The following is a 26,853-nucleotide window of genomic DNA, read 5'->3' as shown; positions in this document are numbered from 1 at the left end:
CTTGTAGTGGGTTAAATTGGTGATCTGACACATACACTTGTGAACCCAATTCTTCTCTATTCTTTCATCATTTGGCCCATTTTCTCAAATCTTTATTTTTAAGTCAATTATTCTCTGTTTGTATATAAAAAAAAACCTACACCCGATGGCAGTCTGCACTCGAAGTTTTGGTTGGCATGAAGGGATTTATAACTTTTCAAATCACCTTTCTGCAAGACCTTCATTTTTATACTTTCAGATTAGCATTGATTTTCATCGAAAATCATTTGAAACCAAACAACAGAATCTCAAGAAACTTTCTAGATAAGAAGGACTACTCTGAAGATGTGCATATATATATCATCAAGAAAATAATTATTCATTTTTTCCCCAGGAGTTATGCCCCTTTGAACTGAAGGCCTAAATGTGAGCCTAAATATACTACTGCAACAGTTTGCCGTTGCAACTCTTTTGAGACTACACAAAAGAATTTCATGGAATTTTGTAAATAATAAGGACAAACTGCAGATGTGCAATTCGACAGGAAATACTGATTCAAGTTTTTTACTTAGAGTTATGCCCTTGGAACATAGAATTTTGGCAAAAAATATACTTCTGCAATAGTCTTTCATTGCAACTCCTCTGAAACCACACAACAGAAGTTCATGAATTTTGTATATGGAAATACTACATATATATATATATATATAGATGTAAATAAAATTGAGAATGGAAATTGGAAATGTATCAACTGAAGAGAAAACAACCCGACCAAAACGCAGAAAACAGTATTAGTGGGTCATTTATTAGTTTCCATATTAAAAAAAATATATAAACTGAAGTAAAAACATCTCTTCACATCATCTCTTTTCTAGTGTTTAATGAACAATATCTTCACATATTGCTATGCATCGAAATAATATGACCTCATCCAATATTTACTTGATGACAAACCCATAAAAACTTTATAAAATTTATTCTACATACTCGTATGATGACAGGTCTACATGTTTTATTCCTTTGTAAATAGTCACATTATTATCTCATACCATCACGTGACTCTAATGTTAGAACAAGCTACAGAGAATTTTACCGAGTCGTTGCCGAAGCGGAATAATCGAATTACATACTCCTGTTGATATGTTATTGAAAATATCAGTTTCGTCAGTCGTGTTTTTTGCAGCTGACTTCTGTATGGTAAATTTGCCGTGAAAAATCACCATATTTGCAACGGTAAACGAGTCCTCTATTGCTTTGATTAGTAGCTTATAAAATACATAGTAATTTCTTCAAAGGGTTTCCTTTTTTAAGTTTACAAGCATTCGCTTTCAGCCTATTAGTGTATCCAATTGATATTTCTTTTTCAAATAACACTATTTTATATACAAACAATGACGAAGAATGTGGCTAGAAAATTGTTTAAATGTAATTCTTTTGACATTATTTATAAATTTTGTGGTATGTGGAAATAGCAAATATGTCTTGATATGGTGTGCACAAAAGTTGTTAACCAAATTGTTTTGTTCTTGATGACCTTAGGAAAGGGAAAACTGTAAACATTTCAGCTACAAAGTTTTACAAGAAATTTAATGTACGATGTTTGGTATCTAGCAAACTGTTGTATCAAATATTCTTGTTTATATATATATATATCATGCTAAATAATGTACCAACGTTGGATTTTATTTGTTAAACAGGAACATTATGGGATAGTTAATAATCAATCTGAATAAAGTAAAAACACAAAAATACTGAACTCCGAGGAAATTCAAAAAGGAAAATCCAAAATCAAAAGGCAAAATCAAAAGTCCAAACACATCAAACGAATGGATAACAACTGTCATATTCCTGACTTGGTACAGGCATTCTCTTATGTAGAAAATGGTGGATTGAACCTGTTTTATAGCTAGCTAAACCTCTCACTTTTATGACAGTCGTATCAAATTCCATTACATTGTCAACGATGCATGAACAAAACAAACATACTCAAAGAGTAAAAAATGTCAAAAATAGGGGTACAGCAGTCAATATTGTGTTATCATCTTAATATCACTATAAAAACAACAAATGTAACGAAGAAGCACAAAAAGGCATACATCAAATTTAACATACTAACGAAGAAGCACAAAAAGGCATACATCAAATTTAACATACTCATTTTGTTTTTCTTATACGACTTAATTTATCTGTGTAAAGTCTACCCATAAAATTGAGAATGGAAATAGGAAATGTGTCAAAGAGACAACAACCCGACCATAGAGCAGACAACAGCCGAAGGACACCAATGGGTCTTCAATGCATGCAGCGAGAAACTCCCGCACTGAAGTCTGACAAATTTTTTAAGACTTTTTTTCTAATTTTTTTCAGAGACTTATTACAGATATTAGAATCAAGAAGACTTCAGTATATCAGTAACACCGGTTACCGACTTCAATAATACGATCGAGAACTTTCAGATGAGAAAATGGCACAAAATCAGTTGTAGGAATACAAAGTAAAAGCATACTAAAATGCATTAGATAGACTGTGCGTATACACACGTTTCATAATAACTTTAATACGGAAATCGCTACTCCATATGCTAAAATTGAGAATGGAAATAAAGGAATGTGTCAAAGAGACAACAACCCGACCATAGAACAGACATAGCAGAAGGTCACTAATAGGTCGTCAATGCAGCGAGAAACTCCCGCATCCGAAGGGGTCCTTCAGCTGGTTCCTAAACCAATATACTAGTTCAGTGAAATGGACGCCATACTAAACTCCGAATTATACACAAGCAACTAAAATTAACAATCATATAATTTATATACTGTTATGTAGTCCTCCAATTTCTGAATCGCATTTATGAACATACATGTTGACATATAATACGCACGTTCATAATACGCACGCGCGGACAGGTTCTATAAGTTCCGTGTCCCAATATTTGATATCCACGTGACCAGTAGACTGGCATAGCTTTGCCAAGACATCCGGTTAAATTTTAAATTTATGACTACAACTTATTTTAATATTAATCTTTGTTACAGAAATTGTAATCCATTTGAATGATGCAAGTGCAATAAAATTCTGCTTAAATGCACTTCAAATTATTTTCTATCGTAATTTAGAAAATATATACTGCATGTCAAACCTTACGAAGAAATGAATACGGAATTCAATTGTTCTATATTGAATATAATGAGATATCGGTCACTGTAATTTTCTATTTAATTTTCCTTGTGTTTCAAGTAATAATTATTTCGTTTGATTTCTTATTCGTGAATATATAATAACCAGTAAATTTGTTAGGAAAACAACTTTTGCATATAAAAATATCTCTCTATAAACTAAAGTACGCCATAGACATGATAGAAGGGAGGTGGGTGTGGATATCTCTCTCAGGACACAGTGCGTGTTCATCTGACTTAAATAATATGCAAATGTATTCTAGTAAAAGAGTTATAAATCAGTGTTGCTTTTGCTATATATTATTTGTTTTTAACTATTCTTTTTTTTTCACCTTACTATTTTCAAGACAATTTATATAAAAGACCCCATCCCTTCAAGAAAAAGATATAAAGGGACGGCGTCACGTGTATATATAGTTTTAAAAATAAAATTATTTAGTAGTCATCCACAGGACTCCGAGTGCACTACGATGTCCATGCTGTAAGAAAACAGTTCGATATGTAACATTGGTTTACTTCCCTTGGATCGATATGCCTCTATATATATAGTTATTGATAAGGAGTTTAAATGCATTGCTTGCGTAATGTCCAGTGGCAACTATTTCATGCATATTCAGAACAACAGCAATACAGAATTGAACAAATTGGTAGAAGTGTCACTCGGGATGAAGGGCAGATCCTTTTACGCCACTGCAAACAAAAAGGTTTTTTGAATAGGAGGTGAATTAATTCAAGCAACTGACCACCTACAGTTATTTATTATCTAATCACCAATAATAGAGATGTTACAAGGAATCGCTACAGACATACAGAGAGCGTTAAACTCACCACACACGAGGCATCGGTTTTCACCTATACTATTCCCAAACGGACGTGGCTGCGAAATATACATCACGCAGCCAAAAGGACGTCCCACTTTAGCAATGGTTTTTTTTACAGCTGCCAGAACTGGATTAGTCCAGGAATACCATAGTTCCATACTCTAGCTGACCTCGGTCTGCAAGAGAAAACATAATGAGATATGATGCCAGCGATGATGGCTAGGAGTTTAACGTCCAATGGCAAATATATTACATGCGTAACCGGAAGACAACATCTACGCGATTCGGCCTCTGTTGATCAAATGTATATTTGTTTCATTTAAATCTTTAGTTTTACCACATCAACATACTCTTATTTTCATATTGTTCATTTAGAAGGGGGGGGGGGGGGGGGGTCCTGCAGGTTTTGATACGACTGCAACATTTTCGTTCATGAATTCTATTCTACTTTTATAAAATTTAAACAAGTGTTTGTTCTTAAATAAAACTCAAATTTTAATTTTTATGTGTCCCTCCATTCTTTTATTTTAGAATATATGCCTCTAGCATGTGGACGTCATATAATCATATTAGACGATATTTCGCAATTTCGTCCTTATAAAAAGGAGTCTCGTGTGTTAGTCTATATTGTCTGGCTCTCAGTCACACCGATCGACCCAGGTCCTCCCTCGATTTGTTTCATATTTGTTTCATTTGTCATATTCGTAATTTTATCACAAGATAATCCCATATTAGTTATGATACAAACATACAGCAATATAATATATTAACAAAATCGACGTTATAGGGGTGATAGACCCTCGTGATACCATGTCCTTGCTAAAAACAATATGTTTTGTTTTGTCAAACATAGTAAAGGAATAAATCACCAATTCGATCTATGCATGGTTTTCAATCATAATCTGTATAAACGCTCCTGTTCTTTCCTCAGCATACCACACACACATTGTGATCAAAGACACTTTATGCATTTAATCGCAGGTGCAAAAATATGGACAATGCGAAGAATGAAAACCTCACTGCTAATACTTCAGCCGGTCAGATTCAATTTTTCGCTCGATATGATCTTCATAATATTATACCATATGAAATTTTCCGATAAATGTAAATTTCAAAAGAAATCGACACGGAGTTAAACGTGTGACAGTTTTAATGAATTTAACTACAGAAGATATAATATTTTGCAGGTGTTTATTATATGATTTAAGTAGAAGACCTGTTGAGAATTGAAAATTATAATTTTATGCCTCATATTTCATATGCATACATTTTACATGTAGAAATTTTCAAATCTATTTAAATACGAACTTTTAATGTTTTATACCGTTTGTCAGAATTTTTTTAATGTTTAATGTCATTGCTCCCAAATTGATATGAAAAAATGACGTATTCAATGTGCTTAAAAAGGAAAGCAATTAAAGTTAAAAACGGTTTAATCTTTTTTGTTTCTATATTATATGCATTTGTAAGTGCTTAATTAGTTTGACATTACACAAGGTAATGCTTTTCTCTAAATGTTGATGACGGTTTATCTTGATATGAGCGTCACTGATGAGTCTTATGTAGACGAAACGCGCGTCTGGCGTACTAACTTATAATCCTGGTACCTTTGATAACTATTTACACTAAATTCATTGGATGCTTAGTGTCGTTTTGTTGTGTGGTTGTAAAAGTACCCGTCCACGTCCACGCTTTGTTTTTGTTAAATGTATATTTCTATGTGTATCCATCAAATGAGTTTAGCCTTTATCAACTGATTTTTATAGTTTGTTCTTATATTCTTATATATGGTGCACTTTTACACCACTGTCTAAGGCCAGTTAGGGGAGACCAAGCAAGGAACCTGTAGTTCATGTCTGTTATATTTGTTTTTCGAAAAATATTTTGTTATAATTTACACCGTTGGATTTCTCAATTGAATTGTTTCATATTATTCATGTCAGACACTTTTACAGCCGACCATACGGTATTGGTTTTTCTCATTGTCGAAGACTGTAAGGTGGCCTATAATTGCTTAACTTTGGTGGATAGTTGTCTCACTGGCAATCAAACCACATCTCCTTATTTTTATATTAAATATATACCACTGTCATATCAGAATCTGGTGGACTCTAGTAAGTAGTTGTTCCAATGTCAACTTTGCCTTATTTTTTGGTTAATCATGTATTCAGTACTTATTTTCTAAAATAATACATTATTATCACCTACAAAAAATGATGTTGAATATATGTATATGAACTAGAGGTACTGCAAAATTCACTAATTGATACCGGCCCCTCTTACGGAGTCCATGATTTTCTAATGAAAACCCCGCAAAATTAAACATTTAAAAGACATATGCATAATGATTATTATCATTCTGAGAAAGTTCCAATACATTCTGATTAAGGGTGTACGAGGTTGTTGTGAATTATGTGCGAATACATTGGCGGATCCATGGGAGGGAGGGGGGGGGGGGTTCGGGGGTTTCTTTTTTTGGCCGATCAATGCATTTAAATGAGGACATATAGTTGGGTCCCCCCTTTGTCCTGGGTAGGGACCCCCCCTTTTTTAAGATGACTGGATCCGCCCTTGTAGTATAACAAAGCCTATACTACATTAAAATCAACCCGCAATCGTTGGGATGAAGAGTTGCAAAAACGGAATATAAGTGTTATACAGTTTATCATGTGGCTAAGATTCTGTGATTCTGTGAAAGTTTTACAAAAAAATGACATGCAGTCTAGGAGTTGACGCGGATTTTTTATTATACAGTCTCACTTTGCACCGGCGTTGAGGGCCGTAGGGGTGGCGGTTACCATCACACCAGGCGGTGCTATTCGTTGATTTTTAATAATCCATATAGATGACCCCCCTCATAGATGTTTTGATTCAAAGACGCAAAACGTATCGCATAGAAAACAACCAAGGTTTTCAGGGTATTTTTGTCTGGTAATTTAAATCAAAATTGCAAAAGAAAAACCTTTTCATTCTCCGACGTAGCTTATTAAAATTGTAACCCATTGTTGCTTGAACGCTAAGACATCTAATATTGCAGAAAATTTAATAACATGTCATGTTTCAAATAAGAAATAAATGACCACGCGGTGCAAATGTTGTTTTCAACACCGTACACCATCTGCAGAAATTTGTTTCTCAAGTTCATGGTATATGATTTTGGAGAAAAAAAAACGTCTAAGTAGCCTTGGAAACACGTGACGAAAAGTTGCTCATGTCCACCGCGTGCGCAGAACATCGATTTTACAGTGTAAATAAGGTAGTTTTAAATAAACAAAATGAAAAATAATTAATAAATAATTACAAATAATCAACTTCAAAACCCCTAAATGAAACAAAACTAATAAAGGAAAATATATTTCAAAGCAAAACGATCTCAGAAAACAAACTATTACCAAACCAAAGAGAACATACACACATACCGTAGACAAAAAGAAACAGCGAAAAGCCAAAATAACAAAACTATTAACAACAATATAAAGACTAAATAAAAAGAATAATTCCCAATTAAAACATAATCTGGATTCTGTTTATAAGTTAGGTTGCATTGATAAGTCCAGTAATGCACCGAATGTGATTTAGAATTTAAACGCATCGTAGTTTTCACTTATTAATTTTTCAACACTAGCTTACTACTACAATGTATATGTGCACCTGATTAAAACATTTATTAAAACGAAATATAACAACCGGATACTTGATAATAATTAAAGCACCTAAAACTTTACTCAGTCATTCAACGGAATTCCAGACCAGTCAAAAGTTTTCAAGTATGTACTTCTGCTCAAAACATTATGTTAGTAAACCTTTGTTTACACCCCTCAACGCCTCTCAGACTGAAAATGAAGAACGTGTCATACTGTCAATTAGTAGAAAGAGGTTCTACATAGGACACATGAGTTAAAAACACTTATTGAAACTTAATGATGGGAGGGGGGGATGAGGGGTTATATTGCAAGAAAGAAAAACAATTTGATAAAAAGGTTTGTCGGTAATTTACTAAGATGGGAAGGTATCTGTAGCTACAAGGAGCAATTTCGAAAAACGAGGGGATGAATATCATCTTTGTTAAATGTGCTGCGAAGTTCATTGCAAATTGTTTTTCTTTGCACCTGACGACTGAATTGAACAATCAACGCATTTTTGAACAGGTTATCAAATAGTTTTTGCTTTACACGTCCAGTTTGTTTTTCAAGAAAAATCATTTCCGGAAATATTTTATATAGGCTCGGTTTTTAACTTCAAACAAGGGTAGAACTCGTAAACTTGAGAACGTTGAACAACCGACGACCTTGCTTGTTTGCAAATTGCTTCATTAGTAAGGCCTGATAAAAAAAAAACCAATAATAATCTTTTAGTCTTTTGAAACAAAAGCATGTAACTATTCTGTATTATTTATATGTAAACATATGTTGTGGTTGCAGATTGTCAGTTTCATACAATGCTGCACTATACCTATTATTTAAGCCTTGATATATGGAGTGTTCTTAGCTCGATTTCATATATTTTTGTTGTCATGAATACCGGCCCAAATTTTGCTAACAACTATGAAAACATTTTGCATACTACACTTGGAAACTATGTTTCAATATTTGCACTGTTGATTGACATTTGTTTTTCTGAATAAAATTAGTACCTTTCTGTTCAAGCAATAGAAGCAATTTTTGAAGTGAATCCCTTGTACCTAATACCAACACACACACACACACACACACAATAACACACTGCTTACTCTGTTAGGTTCTTTGTTTGAATTTCTTCTGGTCATACAAGAAAAATATAAAGAAAAATCCTATTCGCGCCTCAATATATTACTCATTATTAATTTCAATTTCATTTCTAGTTGTTAAAATAAAAAAAAGTTTCTTTATATAATGTTGAATTTAAGTATTGACTTAAAATTTCAATAATATTTTTGAAATTTTGTTTTGTATGAAAATTGTAAAGGATCTTTTAAAAACTGACCTCCATCCCATCATATTCAGGCTGAGAAGCATAGGCTTTGTCAAGAACACCACTTGAGCAAACATTTTTTCACAATACAGCACTATGTCGAAACTTTAACGAGCTCAGCTAATTCAGAACTTTTGTCCTAGACAAAACAATGCGCCCTTCATATTTTATTTTTCTCTATATATAATAATTTTCCAATATCATACCAATAATACTAAATAGACTGAGCTCTTGAAGGCGTCTACCTGACGAATCTTTGCATTAAATTGTGTCAAAATTAAACAAAAATTCAATACACTTGCCATTTTATTTGTTAAATACGTTATATACAATTCATTCATAATTTATTCTTTTCATTGGCATAATTGAAAACTACTTATTAAAATTTTAATAAAGAATTTAAAAAGATAAGACCAATTATACCGAAATGTTTCTGGAGATGTACTTTTTAGAATATGATATGGCACCACTCATATATAGATGTAAATGGGTGCCTGAGGTTACTCTGCAGATTTTAAGTCTGTATGAGACTTTTTTAATCAGCGTTGAAGGGTAAAAGTTCTTCTACGAGGGTTCTTTTCAAAATATGTTGAAATCTGCAAAGAGAACCATTTTTGATATTAACCTAAACCAACTTATTTTGATATTTTCACACATGCCAATTTTCATATTTATGACAAATGCCTATTTCAAACAACCATTGTTTTTCTCCATAAATTTCTATAGTCATCTTAAACCCTAGAAGATTTTTTTGTACACAAAATAACCATAATCAAGTGCTTGGTATTCATTCAATAAAATTGAGAATGGAAATGGGGAATGTGTCAAAGAGACAACAACCCGACCAAATAAAAAACAACAGCAGAGGGTCACCAACAGGTCTTCAATGTAGCGAGAAATTCCCGCACCCGGAGGCGTCCCTCAGCTGGCCCCTAAACAAATATATACTAGTCCAGTGATAATGAACGCCATACTAATTTCCAAATTGTACACAAGAAACTAAAATTAAAATAATACAAGACTAACAAAGGCCAGAGGCTCCTGACTTAGGACAGGCGCAAAAATGCGGCGGGGTTAAACATGTTTGTGAGATCTCAAACCTCCCCCTATACCTCTAACCAATGTAGAAAAGTAAACGCATAACAATACGCACATTAAAATTCAGTTCAAGAGAAGTCCGAGTCTGATGTCAGAAGATGTAACCAAAGAAAATAAACAAAATGACAATAATACATAAATAACAACAGACTACTAGCAGTTAACTGACAAGCCATTACAGTCTTTTCATTGGCTATAATATAAAGTCTACACGATTTTTTTAAGGGGGTATAGGTTTTTTTTATTGGGAAATTACTTGTTTGCAAGTTTTCTTTCTTCTTCTTCTTCTTCTCATCTATCTTTTTTTTTATATCCAATTTAAAAGATTCTTTTAAAGATTCGACAACTATATATATAGAGTTTATCAGACTCGCTTACTTTATAACAATGATTTTATGATATATATTATAGGAGAGGCAAAAAATACCAAATGGACATTCATACTCATAAGTCGGACACAAACTGACCATGCTATGTCAAAAAGAAACGAAAAAACGATCAAATGACAAATAACAGTATACAGAACAAAGCATAGGTATCTAAAGATGACAATAAAGGAGTAGGTCCGGTAAGGGCCGATTTTGGCCTCAAATTTCAGGTTCATCTAACGAAAGTTTTTGGACACTTTTTAAACACTTCAGTCTATTTCAACTGATTCGATTAGTTTATGTGAAAGATTTTAACTGATTTAGTCATTAAAAACGCACTGATTCAAGCTCAAATATGAAAAATCTATCAAATATGCCAAAAAACGTCACTTTGTCAAAAATGAAAGTGGCCGCATCCGTGTTCATCCTCAACCTTTATATATGTTTTGTATTATCATCAAATACAACTTACATTTCAATATTATGAACGCACACGAATGCGGTCACTTTCATTTTAGACGGAAACCGTCTAAAAATTAATTAAAATGTTAAAATTTTGAAGATTTCAGTAACTTATCATGACTTAATGATGCTAGAACGCGATATTTGTGCATTGTATTGTCAAAAACAGCTCATATTTATGTAGCAGAAGCATTTTACTTTCCAAAATATAGCTTAAAGATTACATGTTCACAATTTTCTAAAACTGCTATATTTTGGGGCCAAAAAAGGGGTCTTACTGAACCTACTCCTTTAGGTTGTAGTTTGGGTTATCATGTGCTGTACAATAATAAGCAGATCCTGCCCCACATGCGACACCTGTATAGTGTTAACCTATATTATGTTTTAACAAGTGATTCTATGCTTGAAGTTCACAAAATAGTGGATTGGTAACTGACTCTTATCTACGGAAGCGTATTAGCGCCACACATTTTTTTTTTTTTTTTAATTTTTCAAACCTTTGCGTTACAACGCAAACCTTTGCGATATAACGCAAACCTTTGCGTTAAAACGCAAATATCTTAATTTCAATTATTCATTAAGTTTTGTATATATTATGTCCGTCTGTCATTCATTTCGGATGTGATTTACTGGTAGCTAAAAAAAGAAACATACATACAAGTTTAGTATTTTGTTTGCTCTATGGTCGGGTGGTTGTTGCTTTGACATATTCACCATTTCCTTTCTCAATTTTATATTTTATACAAGGCCAAATCATTATATAAATATGCATAGGAATAATGGAATAATTGAAGTGCAATTATACATAAATTAAGACTGATTTGTGCATCAGAAAAGTATATAATTTAACAAGAAAATAGATATAGTTTAGTATATAGTCATATTAAATTTGAAAGATCAAAAATAATGTCATACAATTGTGAAACCTCCAAGTCAAATAGAAAAAATGATCTTTCTGCTTTAAAATGAATTATTAATAAGGAAACTTTTTTTTTAAATCTCAGAATATGATCAAGATTCTTTGATAGAAAGTCATTGAATTTTCGTTTCAATATAATGAAGTATTTTTAAGATGCTTGGGTAGCAATTTAAATAGAGAGAACAACATTTTATTAATAAAACATCTTCATTCTATACATTTATTGCCAAATGGTAGCTTGTTTGAATCTAACCTACTTTACACAGTTCTCAAACGACAGCTTACTTTGGAAGTATATTTATATTCGGTTATAGCTATATTAGCAGGGTTGATTTTTTTCTTAGGTATAACCTCAATTTACACAATTTTCTTTGTAATATATATACTAGTAGTAACTTGGATATCGTTTTTGGGGACCTTTATAGTTTGTTGTTAAGTGTGAGCCAATGCTCCGTGTTGAAAACCGTAATTCGGCCTATGATGGTTTACTTTTACGAATAGTGACTTAGATGGAGAGTTTTCTTATTGGCACTCATACCACATCTTCTTATATTATTCTGCTCATTATTAGTCATTGATAATTATTCTAGCAGTTTACTTTGCAATTACTACAAAGGTGATAAATTTTATCATATACAGCCTCCTCCATTAATAACTACTGTTTCCTTTGAATCTTAAATAAGAAATAAGATAAAACAAAGGTTTGCGTTATAACGCAAAGGTTTGCGTTAAAACGCAAAAGGTTTGCGTTAAACGCAAATGTTTGCGTTATAACGCAAAGGTTTGCGTTATATCGCAAAGGTTTGCGTTGTAACGCAAAGGTTTGCGTTATATCGCAAATGTTTGCGTTATAACGCAAAGGTTTGCGTTATAACGCAAACATAGGAAGAAAAATTAAAAAAAAATTTGCGGCGCTAATACGCTTCCGTACTTATCCAACTCAACGACATTACCAAATAAATAAACCATCGATAAAGACAGTATTCTAACACTGTAACTTGAAACCCCTATAACGTGATATATATGGGGTCACTAACACAATGTTACTAATAATATTATTACAAAAAAGAAGATAGTATGGTATGATTGACAGTGAGACAACTCTGCACAAGAGACCAAATAATACAAAAATAAACAAGTATATATGGCTGATAGTAGATTTATTAGAATGCTCTATATACGCGTTTTTATTGTTAGTAATCTGAAAATTTCTTTCCAATTCCATATTCTCTTAAAAAAATATATTTAAGAATATATATTCGGGGTTTACAGAATAGAAATTAAAAGACAAAAATGAAAAATGAACTGCGAAAAAAAGAACAGCAAAAAATAGAATAACGAAACGGAATGAGAAAAATTTGTTTTGAAAATTAAAGGATAAAAAAAGGAGATACCTAATCACCGTAACAGACCCTCATAATTCCTCACGACTTCTTTTTTAGGGGTCTTGTTTGTGCGTTGAATATTCACTTCGTCGATTTTTTTTAATTTTTTTTTTTATTTGGTTTTTGTCTTCGGATTGCTCTTTGACGAACGTATTCAAACATCTTTTATCCAAACCAACTATCAAATGCAGAATAGTTTTTAAATATAATACAATATTACGTTAATATTCAACATGCAGTTGTATTTATTAATGTGTCTAATATAAGTAATACATGCAGATCTCTATATTGAAAATAAAATAGAATATAATGAATTGAAGAGGTTCAACAAGTGACTTTTAGTAGAATTAATTAATAAATAGATTAATAAATAGATGTATGAGTTAAAGGAACGGAAAACCTGCATAATCAATTGTTAAAATAGTAATAAAAGTAAATACAAATTATTATATTGGACTTTGTAACACCCCAGACGGATCATTCAATTAAGAGCTTTTCAAATGTACAATTTCCTATTGTGTAGTAATTCCATGTCAAAAGAAATAAATTAATAAATAGTTGTAATTACAAATACCAATATTCTGCAACATATGTATATTCAATTTGCTTTGAAGTCACCAAAATGCACATATTATTTAAGCTTAAGTTACGGGGACTTAAGTACAATTTAGGTAATAAAATATGTGTAAAATTTTACAAACGGACATTTTGTACAATTCACAAGGATATATATATTACACCAAGATCACAACTTAATTTTAAAATATGTCATATATTGAATTTTAAAACTATCATTATCCCTTTTCAATCAACAAAAGTCACTTTCAACTCTCATAATATTGTAATAAATTAATTTAATTGATTCGGTCGACTATCATCTTGCGCAACCATAAATAATCCCATTTCTATTCGGAAGGATGATTTCAATGAAAAGGAGGCGTTTCCGAAAGAATTTGTCAATCAGGTTTACGTCTGCGCTTGAGGCGGCTATTGGTTGAGCTATAGTAATACACGGAGTAAATACCGGGCGGGGAAAAGGAGGGACTGAACAAATTTAATATGTACTTCTGCGAGATATGTAACACTTAATTTTGTTGGTATGGATTGCAGATGACAAACAGGGATAATTTTATACATTATTATTTATACAAATTTCATCATGGCCGCAACTATAATTGGGGTAAGTGTATTCGCATCGATTTTTTAAATAATTATTTTGTTTTGAAATGGACGTTCGTTTGTTCACAGTTTGATTATCAAAAAGATGCGTAGTTAATACAATCATCATACTTAAACATTTATTGCACTTCGACTTTTGTGCACTTGACACCTAAAGACTTTGTATGTGTTTCTTGAGTGCTGAGCTTAAGTGTTATGTGCTTTGAACTAACTAAATATTGAAGAAATTATATATACCCAAGACAAATGACAGGAACTATTTTGATATCTAATGAAGACATGAATTAAAAATTATTAGCTAGATCAGTTATTTTTTCTTTTTATTTTGAAGCAATATTCCATCCATCCATTATTCGAACGCACATGCATGGTTTATTTTTTTAGGGGAAACTAATGTTTGTATCTTAATTTTTCATCAACTATCAAGTCTGTGGAAAATGAAATGTTCATCAATTTAAGAATATAATTTATCAAATTATCAAATTCTTAAAGTTGTAGGGTTGCTGTCTCATTTAATTATACCCTTCATCCGAGCTCTGACCCTTCATGTCTTTATTTCTCCCTTTCAACATTTTAACAACAACAAAAACACTTTAGAAAATAGACAACTTAAAACGAATGTATATTCTTTTAAAATATATCTTACTAAATTTGCTTTGTGAAATAGAGATCTATGTCAACAAGTACTTGAACCCTGGTAAAGCGAAATTTTAAAACTTCAATTGTAGTTTCAAGTTGAATTTTATTTATAAATGATTTTGAAAAATGTGAAAATGATGTCAAATTCAGAATACACAAGATTAAAGATGGATGATCATTATTTTCGCTTTGTGGAAAAGTTTTATAAGAAACCTAAAAATATCAAAGACACAAATTTCAAAGAATAAAATGCATATCATTGTATATGTTGGCCAATTACAAACACCTGTGTCCAACCAAAACTTAAATATATCTTAAAATGTTTAAACTCGTAAAATTCACAATACAGAAAACGCATTTACTATACATAAGAGGTATACTGATAAAAAATAAAACAAGATTAAATTTCGTGTAATTGTTTTGTAAACAACAAGTTCTAACTTTTCCGGTTAGCAGTCTGATGAAATTGTATACCCTTTATTTAAGTCCGTACCGATCGGGGTGCCGATTTATAAGCTTGAACTTCTATGTTCTCCATTTACGGGGTTTTTCACGCTTTGCACAAATATAATATTATATCTGAGGTTATCAGGCAAGGGGCACCACTAATTACTTAGTCCTTTTGTTAATCGGGTCGGGTTCAAATAAGTATTATGCTCCGTGCGTCGCACGCAATACACCTATAATACTAACCAATACTACTAAGATAAAATAGGACTAATTTTGATTTTCTTTAAGAGATAGCTTTGAAAGAGTGACTGCTAAGATCCTTTTGTCCACTAGTTTGTTTGAAGTCTACTTAAAACAGTATTTGGAGGGTTTTAAGAGTCTTTAAAATAACATTTGTAAAACTAATGACTTTTTTTCGTAACAAATAAAACATTTGGATATCTGAGAAAGTTTTTGATAATTGGTACAGGAAAGTTTCTGAGAATCGAATAGGTTTGTAAAAAAATGTACATATTTTTTGATATAGTATAATTTTATTTTACATTCGACCATGTCCCGTTATGGTAATATTCTTTAATTTATATCCTAATTAAATATTTCAGTTTCGTGTTCGTTGATGGGATAGGTTAGAATAAAACTAAAAGTGAAAAGGCAACCTATATATGCATGAATTTTATGGCGTTTTTTGAAAATTAATAATTCTTTGTTGTTAGTCTATTATAACAAATTATTGTTGATAGTGCTAATTTAACTGTAGAATCAAGAGAGACTTGACGAAGCATAAAATATCATTTTATATATATATATATCATATAAATACCATTAATGAACTAGTTCCAAAACATACAGTTCGGGATGTCTTTGGTCTTTTTGAACGTTTTTGGTAGCTCTGTCATTGACATATTCCTATCAGCTTAATTTATTTGTAACTCTGATCGGTTTACTTTACAATTTATAACACATGGAAAGCACATGTTCGACAAAAAAACTTCAGTGTTGATTGAAAATGACAGAAGAATTTATTACAATATTTTTTCTGATAACATACGTCATGTGATATTGTTTAAAATGATTATGACTTTTTTTTCGTGCAGCTAAATATAAAATGCTTCTCTGGATTTACCTTCCCAAAAAACGCTCAAAACCCTAAAATTTAAAAAGGTTATGATGTATAAGACCATAAAACCAGAAGGTTATATGTCTAAAGGGACATGACAAATAACCAAATGTATCTTAGATTAACCAGTAATATATATTGTAGCATATACTCATACTACCGTTTCCCAGGATTAACCTTGTCCGAGTAAGTTATAAACTTAGTTATATAAACTAAGAATGTTAAGATATAAAGCCATAGAAACAGTATTTTCTAAATGGTAACATAGCATTCAAATTTGATGTTTAAATTTTTTATTCAAAATTCACTGAAACGGGTCAGCCATTTATCGTCCCCTTCCGACGGACTATCATCGTTTCCTCAAGACCATACTTGCAGATGGTGTCAAGGGAGAGCTGGAATATTTATTTTATCTCTTGTAACGGTTAACATAATTATTTATTTATGTATGTAATTATTTCTTTATTTATCATATCTTCAGTGGCCAACACCTTGATAAAAAGTGTCAATATTTTTCAAGTCTTTGCAATTTCACAGATAATTTTTCTACTTATTCAATCATTTCTCCAGTGTGGTGAAAATGTTTCAGTATTTTTCAAGTCTTTGCAATTTCATAGATAATTTTTCTACTTGTTCGATCAGTTTTCCTGATGAACCTTCAGAAAAGAATTTAGTGTGTGTGAATGATTCATTATACCTTACCCTTTTTCATGGTCTTTTCAAGCACATTTCAATTTATTTTCAATCCAATTAAAAAAATTCTATAAGGAGATGAGAAGCAGTCTATTTATTTAAAACACCTTACAAATCCAATATTTTCATTTTCGTTTTTGTGTTTAAACTTCATTCCTCAACGGAAAGATAGAATTACAATTTCATTTAAATTTTTTACAAACCTCATCTCGAGTATTTTTTTTCTAGTATTTGCACTTGTGTGAACCTTATCTTATTTGTTTGAAATATTTAGTAGAAGAAATATTAACCGATAAAGTAGAAATGATTATCTTTCAGGGGTCACGAATTTGAGGAGATTTTAAAAGATACACACAATAAAAATCTGAAACATGTGTCACATATAATTTTCTGATGTTTAAAATTTCAATAGAAATAGCTTAACAATTTTATACGGAATTTTAACAGTTAATTTTGTCTAAATACAAAATATTAACATTTTGATAGTTCTTAATTTATCACCAATTCCCTAATGGTGTTTCACGATAAAGACAGCATTTAAAGAAGAAAACTCACAAAGAGCATTAAATGTATAAATGTACTTTTGAGAAACAGTAATTTGACATTTTAAAAGACTAAAACGGAGAAAGTGACTGTGCAATTTCACTCATATCTTATAATGAAAGAAAAAATATAAGTTTCTTATATTATCAATTATTATAAAATGAAAATTAGGTAAATATTATATTAAATATTTGATCCCGATTTCAGATTGATCGGCATAGAATATTCCTCATCATGTACATATGAGACCAACAAAAGGCATCTCGGTACCTAGGAACCTTATATAGTGTACTTTATGTTGAAGGTCTAGTGTACGATGACCCATAATTCCTAACTTCCTTAATCCAATGGTTGTCTCATAAACATTCCTATCCGATCTTCTATTTTAATGTTATAATGATGCAATATGCAAATTTACATACATGTAGAATGAAACAAACCAAACAAACGAACAACCAACCATGAACATTTGAACAAATAGACCTAAAACAAACAATGTTTTTCTCCTTCGAATTCCTTTGCTTTTTGCCATGTCGAGGACTGCTAATTGTTTTGCTCATTGTCAAAGGCCGTCACGCAAGATACATCTATTTATTTTGGTCTCTGGTGTTTATTTGTTTCATTGGCAATCATACTAGATTAGACCGCTGGTTTTCCCGTTTGAATGGTTTAACACTAGTAATTTTGGGGCCCTTTATATCTTGCTGTTCGGTGTGAGCCAAGGCTCCGTGTTGAAGGCCGTACATTGACCTATAATGGTTTACTTTTATAAATTGTTATTTGGATGGAGAGTTGTCTCACTGGCACTCACACCACATCTTCCTATATCTATATATCTCCTTAGTGAATTCAGTGAGCAAGAATTTCTCACTTGTATTAAGTGAAAATGGCAGCAAAAAAATATTGATGAATTCCTTCAGCACACCTTTAATTTATCAGAATGTTTAACTATATTTTCATGTTTATTTGTGCATTTACACATGTATTAATATATTATAACGAAACACCCTCACATTCCGATCAATTCGCGACAGCGAAATTACATAGGTGGAAATAACCGTTCCCCAAACTTTACTCAACCGCTGTTTTCATTTAAACCAACAAGAAAGAGATGCGGATATAACGATCAAACATTTTAATAATTAAAACATTCAATTTATTTTTAAGTTACAACTTTTTATCTAATTCCCGTATTTCAACTTACGGATCAAAGATATTTACTATAAACCCAACACAAAGCTGTTCATTTGAGTGTTAAAGTAATCATATAAGCTAATTTTTCATTAAATTAAACATCTTCAGATAAGATGTGATCTAAAGCGCCGATGTTTTTGCGTGTGGCAACCTTGAGGCACAATTGTACTTAATATAGTTTAAAGTAAGTAAAGATGTACCACCTGGGATCTCCGAATCAGGTAACCGTGTCCCTTCCGGCAAAAAATCTTGTCAATACTTTTTATCGGTGTTCGATCTTAATATAGGTGTTAACAAAACACCCTAACCCTAGGAAGAGAGTTATTTAACAATACATGTACTGATAATAATATTGGATTATGTTCTGGATACCTTATAATTAGAAAAATGAAATTGCTACTAGAATTTAAAACAAAAATGACATATTAAAATAAAATTTATATGAAATGCATGTATTAAGTTTTGTAGCAAATCCAAGACGGTGACATAAGCTATAACTGCATGCTTAATATGTTTAATGCCACTTCTTTTGCAAGATTAAAAAAAAAATAAGATCATACAAAGTGTTCAGTACAACCAATACGTATCCTGTCCTTAAACTTTGATGTTTTAACAATTTCTGTGAACAATGACAACATATTACTAGAAATTAAAATCTTTATATTTTCTTTGAAAGGTATAATGTCTATTTCTTCATGTATACTATTTAATCTTCTTCTCTGTGAATTTTTGATAATATTGTGCTTAATGATAAAATTGTTAACTGGAAAAAAAACCACATCATATAGATAAAAAATGTATTGTACGTTTTCTAAATAAGGCCCAAAAAATGTATAGTTGTATTACCTACCAACCATATATGTCAATGTCTTGCTTTACTCATTTTGTGGATATTTTTTTTTTATTAAAATCTATTATCAAAGACCTGATGTAATTTGTTAAGCACTGTTAAAGTCAAAACATTTCTCTGTATAGTTTATGAAATATATTTGATTTTACTAAATCTAGTTTACTACCTGCATGACGGAAAAATTTGTTCTGGCAGGAGACAGGAGGCCGATAAATTTTATAATTATAAATTATATAATAACAATTTAAATTGCCCCCCCCCCCCCCCCCAAAAAAATGATTATACAAGTAAAAAGATCTCCAAGTATGTCTTTTAACCTATACATATGGAACAAGGATTGGTATATTAAGACTCTTGTATACAAATCCTTGAGAAAAACCATGGAACAAAATTCAAATATCATGGCAAATCTTTGTAGCTAGCAAAATGTTTATCTTTGAGCCATGGAAGTCAAAAGTTTAAATTAAGATAGAATCTCCATGACATTGGTTACATTTTTGCACTATTTTATATTTTGTACCAACTGATATATATATACGCTAGATTTTAAAATTGCTAGAACATGATATTCCAACAAAGTTGCCTTTAAGTCTGTGCAAAACAATTAGTTAAATAAAAACAACCAACTTTTCGTTCTGTAATCATTTGCACGATGCGTATATTTTTCACGAAACGATAATAAGCGTCATAAGATCATAAACTATATTTTAGTTTTTTTAGCTTTGAGCGACAACTTGTCATTTTTTTTATGTGTCCAAAAGTTAAAATGCGATCTGGAGTTTTTCAATTTGTAATAAAATGCCGAATTTTGCAGAACAATTATTATCGTTTAAATTAACTATTATTAAAATTGACACTAATTCAAAAAGACGAACATTTAAGCAGAGGTGGAGCGCAGCTGGCGATGAACTTGAGGACATAAAAACATAATTTATAATCATTTAATAATCAGTATTTTGATAAGATCGTAAGCGACACTTCATCGTAAAAAAATAACGATACAAGCTTCTTACTGAGCTAGATTTTTTAACAGATTTCTTCAATTTCAACAAATTGTGACTGATTTATCAAAACAAATGTATAACATTTTAAGAGCAAAAGGATTATTTATCTTAATGCTTATCTTGTTTTTATATAATACGTTACATTTGCACTTTATGATTTATATCAACAAACTTAAAATTTCGAAAATATTGCCGGCACAGTAACAGCAATTTCAGCAACCGGCAAGATATTTTGCTTGTATTGAAATCAGGAAATACTCCATCAGTTCCGCTAGAAAGCCAAAGATGTAAAACAGTTGAAGATATATGTATATATATATAACCAAAAACGGACATAAACAAAACAGCCGAATCCATCTATGGTCCAAAGTGCGGCATGTTGCCGCTTTTTTTAAATTAAAATAATGATATCAATAGTTCCTCCAAAAGGATTTTTTTTCAAATGTAAATGAAGATAATTAATTTTGACTTTTCTGATATTAAAACAAAATTAAAAAAGATTCAAGTTTAAATTTCAAGTATGTCACAGACTTCTTCCTATCTCACTGAATTAAAAATAAACTAAAATAGATTAAATCCTGTTTACTCAACATTAAACGCAGTAACTGCTTAAGGATAAAAACGTCCCTGCAGGTCTATATCTGTTAGGTTTGGAGCCCTCTATGGAATGATTTGTGAGCCGTTGTATTCAATAGTTGTTACTAAAGGTCAAGTGTTAAGGAAATTATTACCGCGCCACATAATGGCGATGTCATTTGAATTCCAAACCATAACATGATAACTTCTTTATTATATGAATTAGATCGGAAGATGAATAGGGTGTAAACAGCATTGAATCGTTTTCCCCATAATATCGGAACCCACTGAGAGTAAAACGTGTTATCTTTTGATGTCGTGAAAAATCTGATTAAAAGGATTCTCAAATCCTGTTTTACAGTCCCGCGCTGAATAGTACCTCGAAATGACACAGGTCAATGGCGGACAATACTATCCCGCATTAAATTTACATTTTACTACAATGTACCACAAAATTGTAGCCCTTTGATGAATACTTTAAAGCAAAGAAATAGACTTCTAAAGATCTCTTCTATACCTACTATCCATATGTGATTTTCTAGCTTTGAGGTGCTGTCTAATAACTTATAGCAATTTCATCATGGCGGATGTTATTTCTGGTCGATTAAAGATGAAAACAAATATGAAAGTTTGAATCGCTTTTATTGTAATTAGACAGCAAAATGTCATATTGAACAGCGAGATTGTGTGAAACAGGATGGAATGGGTTCAATCAGTACCAAAAGGCTGTATCGATTAATTTAGTATTAATATTCTTTTTTTCTCTATATATGCAGAAAAATAATTTAATCTAAATAACAGAAGTTTTAAGGATTTTGTTTCCTGATATCTGTTGCTTATTCCAATTTACACTAATCGAAAAATTTAATAATTCAAGGCGTATCTCAAATGGTATCTTAATGCTTACAGGAACAACATATACTTTTATGGAAAATTCTCTAAATATGTAATTTCACGACCTTGATCAATCAAGAAATAAAGGAAATACCTTATATTGCTATTCTATGTTCCCAGTTATTCGTTTTCTCTATTCTTATACCCGATCTTGGAGTAGGTTTCAATTTTGGTGTCCGTCCGTCTGTTTGATAATTGACATCGATTCTTTAAATTACAAGATGGGGCGGCATGCTTTAGCCAGAAAAGCTTCGCATATAAAACTAAAACATGTTTTTTTAATTACCAAATATTTTGCGCCTCAATTTTATTAGAATTAAAAACACAAGACAATGCTAGACAATGTTAAAATACTCATATGACGAGGTGTCTAGCGTAAGTGGCAGTCCTGTTCTTGTGTCTGGTGTTTGTTAAAAGCTCTGAGGAGCTTATATTTCTTTTTTTAAATATATTTTTATTGCAGTTCTTTCATTGAAATTAATGTTTCTCTTTTGCAGGATCACCATCATCTTGGAGGAGCACCTCTTGCTATGTTAGCAGCACAATACAATAAACTTGGTGATAGATGTCCTTCGCCATTGTCCGAAAGTAAGGGATTTCATCCATGGAAACGACCGATTGCTGCAGTGTCAGCACCGGATCCACTTTATTTGTCGTCTTCAAGGTTACCCGGATTAAATGGTTCAGTTTCAGTGCCTTCTTTGTGCTATGGACGCTCACCTGCAATGACATCACAATCTCTTTGCAACGATTGGATTCATCCATCAAGTAGTATGTCACAGCAAATATCCGAAACACCGTCCCCTACATATCCACCAAAGATGGCGTCTGATAATTGTGCTAGTGCGTCAATGTTTGGGAATGGTTATTCTCGAATACCTCCGGTTAATGGACATTCATACGAATCTTGGTCACTCAATATGAACATTACTCACATGAAAGGCGAAAATGCACAACCAAATGGACATGCATCTTCATGGTGGGATATGCATTCGTCACCCTCTAGCTGGTATTCGGACATACCTGTAACGGCACCATCCATCCATTCACAACTTCCGCAAAGTTACCCTACTTCTGACTATTCATTATCGCATTTAGGAACCAGTTCAAATCCTTACATGCAACCAAGCCAGCATATGTTACAAGATGGATACAAATCTATGTTTACACCTCAAAGTGATATTACTGCATCAAGCTTAAATCCATTCTTATCAAGACCCGTTCTAGGTAATGTGCCAATGACTAAAAACCAAAGAAGACTTAATGGGCGTGCTACATGTGATTGTCCTAATTGTCAAGAAGCAGAACGTCTTGGGCCCGCTGCTGCTCAGTTGCGGAAGAAAGCTATGCACAGCTGTCATATTCCCGGATGTGGCAAGGTGTATGGAAAGACTTCACATTTAAAAGCCCATTTACGCTGGCATACTGGAGAACGGCCTTTTGTTTGTAATTGGTTGTTTTGTGGTAAACGGTTCACTCGTTCTGATGAATTACAGCGCCATCTAAGGACACATACTGGCGAAAAAAGATTCGCCTGCCCAATATGCAATAAACGGTTCATGCGCAGTGATCATTTAAGTAAACATACGAAAACACATGGATGCAATGATAAGAAAACAGAACAAACCAAAGATTCTGACAATAGTGGTGATAAAAAATCGAGTCCTGGTGCTAAATCATAGAAAGCTTTAAAACAACTTTGTTACTGTACTGCTGAAAATGTTTTATTTTGAAATATATTAAATATGTTGATGCCTAATGATTCTTTTTCCTATGCCATGATTTTATTTTTGTAAATGTTGATACAAAGTTGTTTTACTAGAATGGGTTACATTCACCAAAAACAGGAGAAAGCTGAAAAACTTGTTTCCCAATCCACTCTAAATAAATATGTTTAAATTAAACTAAAAACAGGAGAGATATTAATTGTTCGAAAAACTAAGGATTTTCTTATCCCAAACATAGATTACATTAGCCGTATTTGGCACAATTTTTGGAAATGTTGGGTCCTCAATACTATTCAACTTTATATCCCGGTTTGACTTTCAAACGATTTAGACCTGATCGTCACTGATGAGTCGTGTGTAGACGAAACGCCCGTCTTGCGTATCAAATTATACCTTTGATAACTTTTACACCACTGGGTCGATGCCACTGTTGGTGGACGTTTTGTCCCCGAGGTTGTAACCAGTCCAGTAGTCTGCACTTCGTTGTTGACATGAATATCAATGATCATTTTTATTAAGCACTATGTGCAAAAGTATAAATTATTCGAAATACTAAGGATTTTCTTATCCCAGGCATAAACTACCTTCAAGCCGTATTTGTCACAACTTTTTGGAATTTTGAGTCCTCTATGCTCTTCAACTTTATATACTTGTTTGCCTTTCTAACTAATTTTACCTGAGCGTCAGTGATTTAGACGAAACGCGCATTTGGCCACGATTGAAATTAAAAGGCTGTGGTACCTTTGATAAAAGAGGGACGAAAGATACAAAAGGCACAGTCAAACTCATCAATCTAAAACAAACTGACAACGCCATGGCTAAAAATGAAAAAGACAAACAAACAACAGCACTCACGACACAACATAGAAAACTAAAGAATAAACAACACGAACCCCACCAAAAAACTAGGGGTGATCTCAGGTGCTCCGGAAGTTTAAGCAGATCCTTCTCCACAGGTGGCACCCGTCGTGTTGCTTATATATGTGATAACAAATCCGGTAAATAGTCTAATTCGGTAGGTCACATTCATGAAAGGGAGGGGGGTTGTAGTTATGACGTAAGGAACATATCCGATATCATTTGTGAAACGGTTATTCCATAACCATATCGTATCAATTGGGAGATATATACCCCATATGCAGGTGCTGCTGGAATGTTGCTACTTAGAAATGGAAAGTTCACAATTGGAAAGCTGAAATCATCTCTTTTGTCGTAAAGTTTTATTTTCAACCGACCCTCATTGTCAATTTCTAGGTGTAAGTCAAGATATGAGCCCGACTTAACTGTATCTGTAGTATCTTTTATCTCTAGCTTGATGGGATAGATGCGTTCCACATAGTCACCAAATTTTGAATTATTTAGTGAAAGAACATCATCTATATAGCGGAAAGTACAGTTAAAGGCTATTGCTAACTTCTTATCTTTCTTCCTAAGAAGTTCCTGCATGAAGTCAGCCTCATAATAATAAAGAAACAAGTCGGCAAGTAGATGGTCACATTTTGTTCCCATTAAATGCCGACAGTCTGTTGAAAAACACGTTCGAAAATTCAAAAAGAAGAGTCCCTAATCAAACGGAAAAATCAAAAGCTCAAATTCATCAAACGAATGCATGGATAATAAATGTCAAATTCCTGACTGGGTACAGGCATTTTCCTATGTAGAAACTGGAGGATTAAATCTGATGAACGAAACAAACAGACATAATAGGTAAAAATGTAAAAAGAAAAAAAGGAGTACAGAAGTCAACATTGTATTATAATGATCTTAATCAATATAAGACAAACAAATTTACCATAGTACAATAACACAATGACGGAATGTATAAGTACAGAGCCTCGTCATATATGTATCGACGAAACATAAAACAGGCATATATACAAAGCACATTAGCAAAAATGAAATACAAAAATAAAAAAATGTTTTCCAATAGCACAATAACGGGATGTTTAAGTACAGAGTCACTTCATGTGTATCAAAGAAATACCGTAAGGCAAATAGACAAAACAGATTTATAATAGCAAAAATGAAAGATAAGAATACGATAATTACCAAAGAACACTAACGGTATGTACAAGTACCGAGCCACGTCGAATGGATATCAATAAAAATAAAACAAACAGTAAAATTAATATTCATTAAGACAAACAAAAGAATAGTATAACTTAAGACGAAAAACAACGTCAAGCCGAATATCTATACTTCAAGACCATCATGTATTATTTGTGAAGTTGATACGGAATATTTATCAACAAGCTTAAGGTCTTGGTATCTTCCGATGAACTTTTTTTACAAAAATGTATATTCAATATGTGGTGAAGTTAGTATATCTATAATACTAAAATTACGAGGTCCAATTTGTCAGCCGTCATCACGTAAAAACGACGAATCAAAGAATTCAACTTTATATACAACTAATATAGTACAAAGGTGTAGATTAAAAATTACACCACTCCCGGCCCTTTTGTTTTCCACGTAATTAATATCGCCAATAATTAGGAAGTTCCGGGTCGAGTCCGATACCGATACCAATAGTATAATCACCTGTTACCTATTACCTTATCTGTACGTTCCGCATCTGACAGGCGCACCACCAAACGGTGTATTCAGGATTAATATGCTATATAAACGGGTCATAATCACAGGGTTGACACTACTAAATTGTCAAATTGTTACCTATTGTAGTATTTTAATCCGTAAGACTTTCTAAGATAACAATACGAATACTGAAAATCTGGACTAAAAATAAGTTTCAATTTGTTAGCGGGCATGACTTAAAACAGCGAATCAAAGAATTCAACTTTATTTATAACTAATATAGGACAATGCTGATGA

The 26,853-nt window shown here is 32.2% G+C and overlaps 1 protein-coding gene across 1 annotated transcript; it reads left to right on the top strand.

The window, feature by feature from the left end:
* The first annotated feature begins 14,180 nt into the window (after window positions 1-14,180).
* Window positions 14,181-24,053, top strand: LOC139502721 (transcription factor Sp9-like). The gene is made up of 2 exons (XM_071292285.1): window positions 14,181-14,335; window positions 22,792-24,053. Exons 1-2 carry the CDS (start codon window positions 14,315-14,317, stop codon window positions 23,974-23,976), a joined length of 1,206 nt encoding a protein of 401 aa, XP_071148386.1. The 5' UTR covers window positions 14,181-14,314; the 3' UTR covers window positions 23,977-24,053.
* The last annotated feature ends 2,800 nt before the right edge of the window (window positions 24,054-26,853 follow it).

The sequence above is a fragment of the Mytilus edulis genome, chromosome 14 (assembly GCF_963676685.1).
Source record: "Mytilus edulis chromosome 14, xbMytEdul2.2, whole genome shotgun sequence".
NCBI lineage: Eukaryota > Metazoa > Mollusca > Bivalvia > Mytilida > Mytilidae > Mytilus > Mytilus edulis.
This window is presented reverse-complemented; position numbering and strand designations above follow the sequence as displayed.

Coding starts and splice junctions, on each gene's coding strand:
- LOC139502721 (XM_071292285.1), top strand. CDS start 14,315: ATGGCCGCAACTATAATTGGG. Junction 14,336..22,791: donor TGGCCGCAACTATAATTGGG/GTAAGTGTATTC, acceptor TCTCTTTTGCAG/GATCACCATCATCTTGGAGG.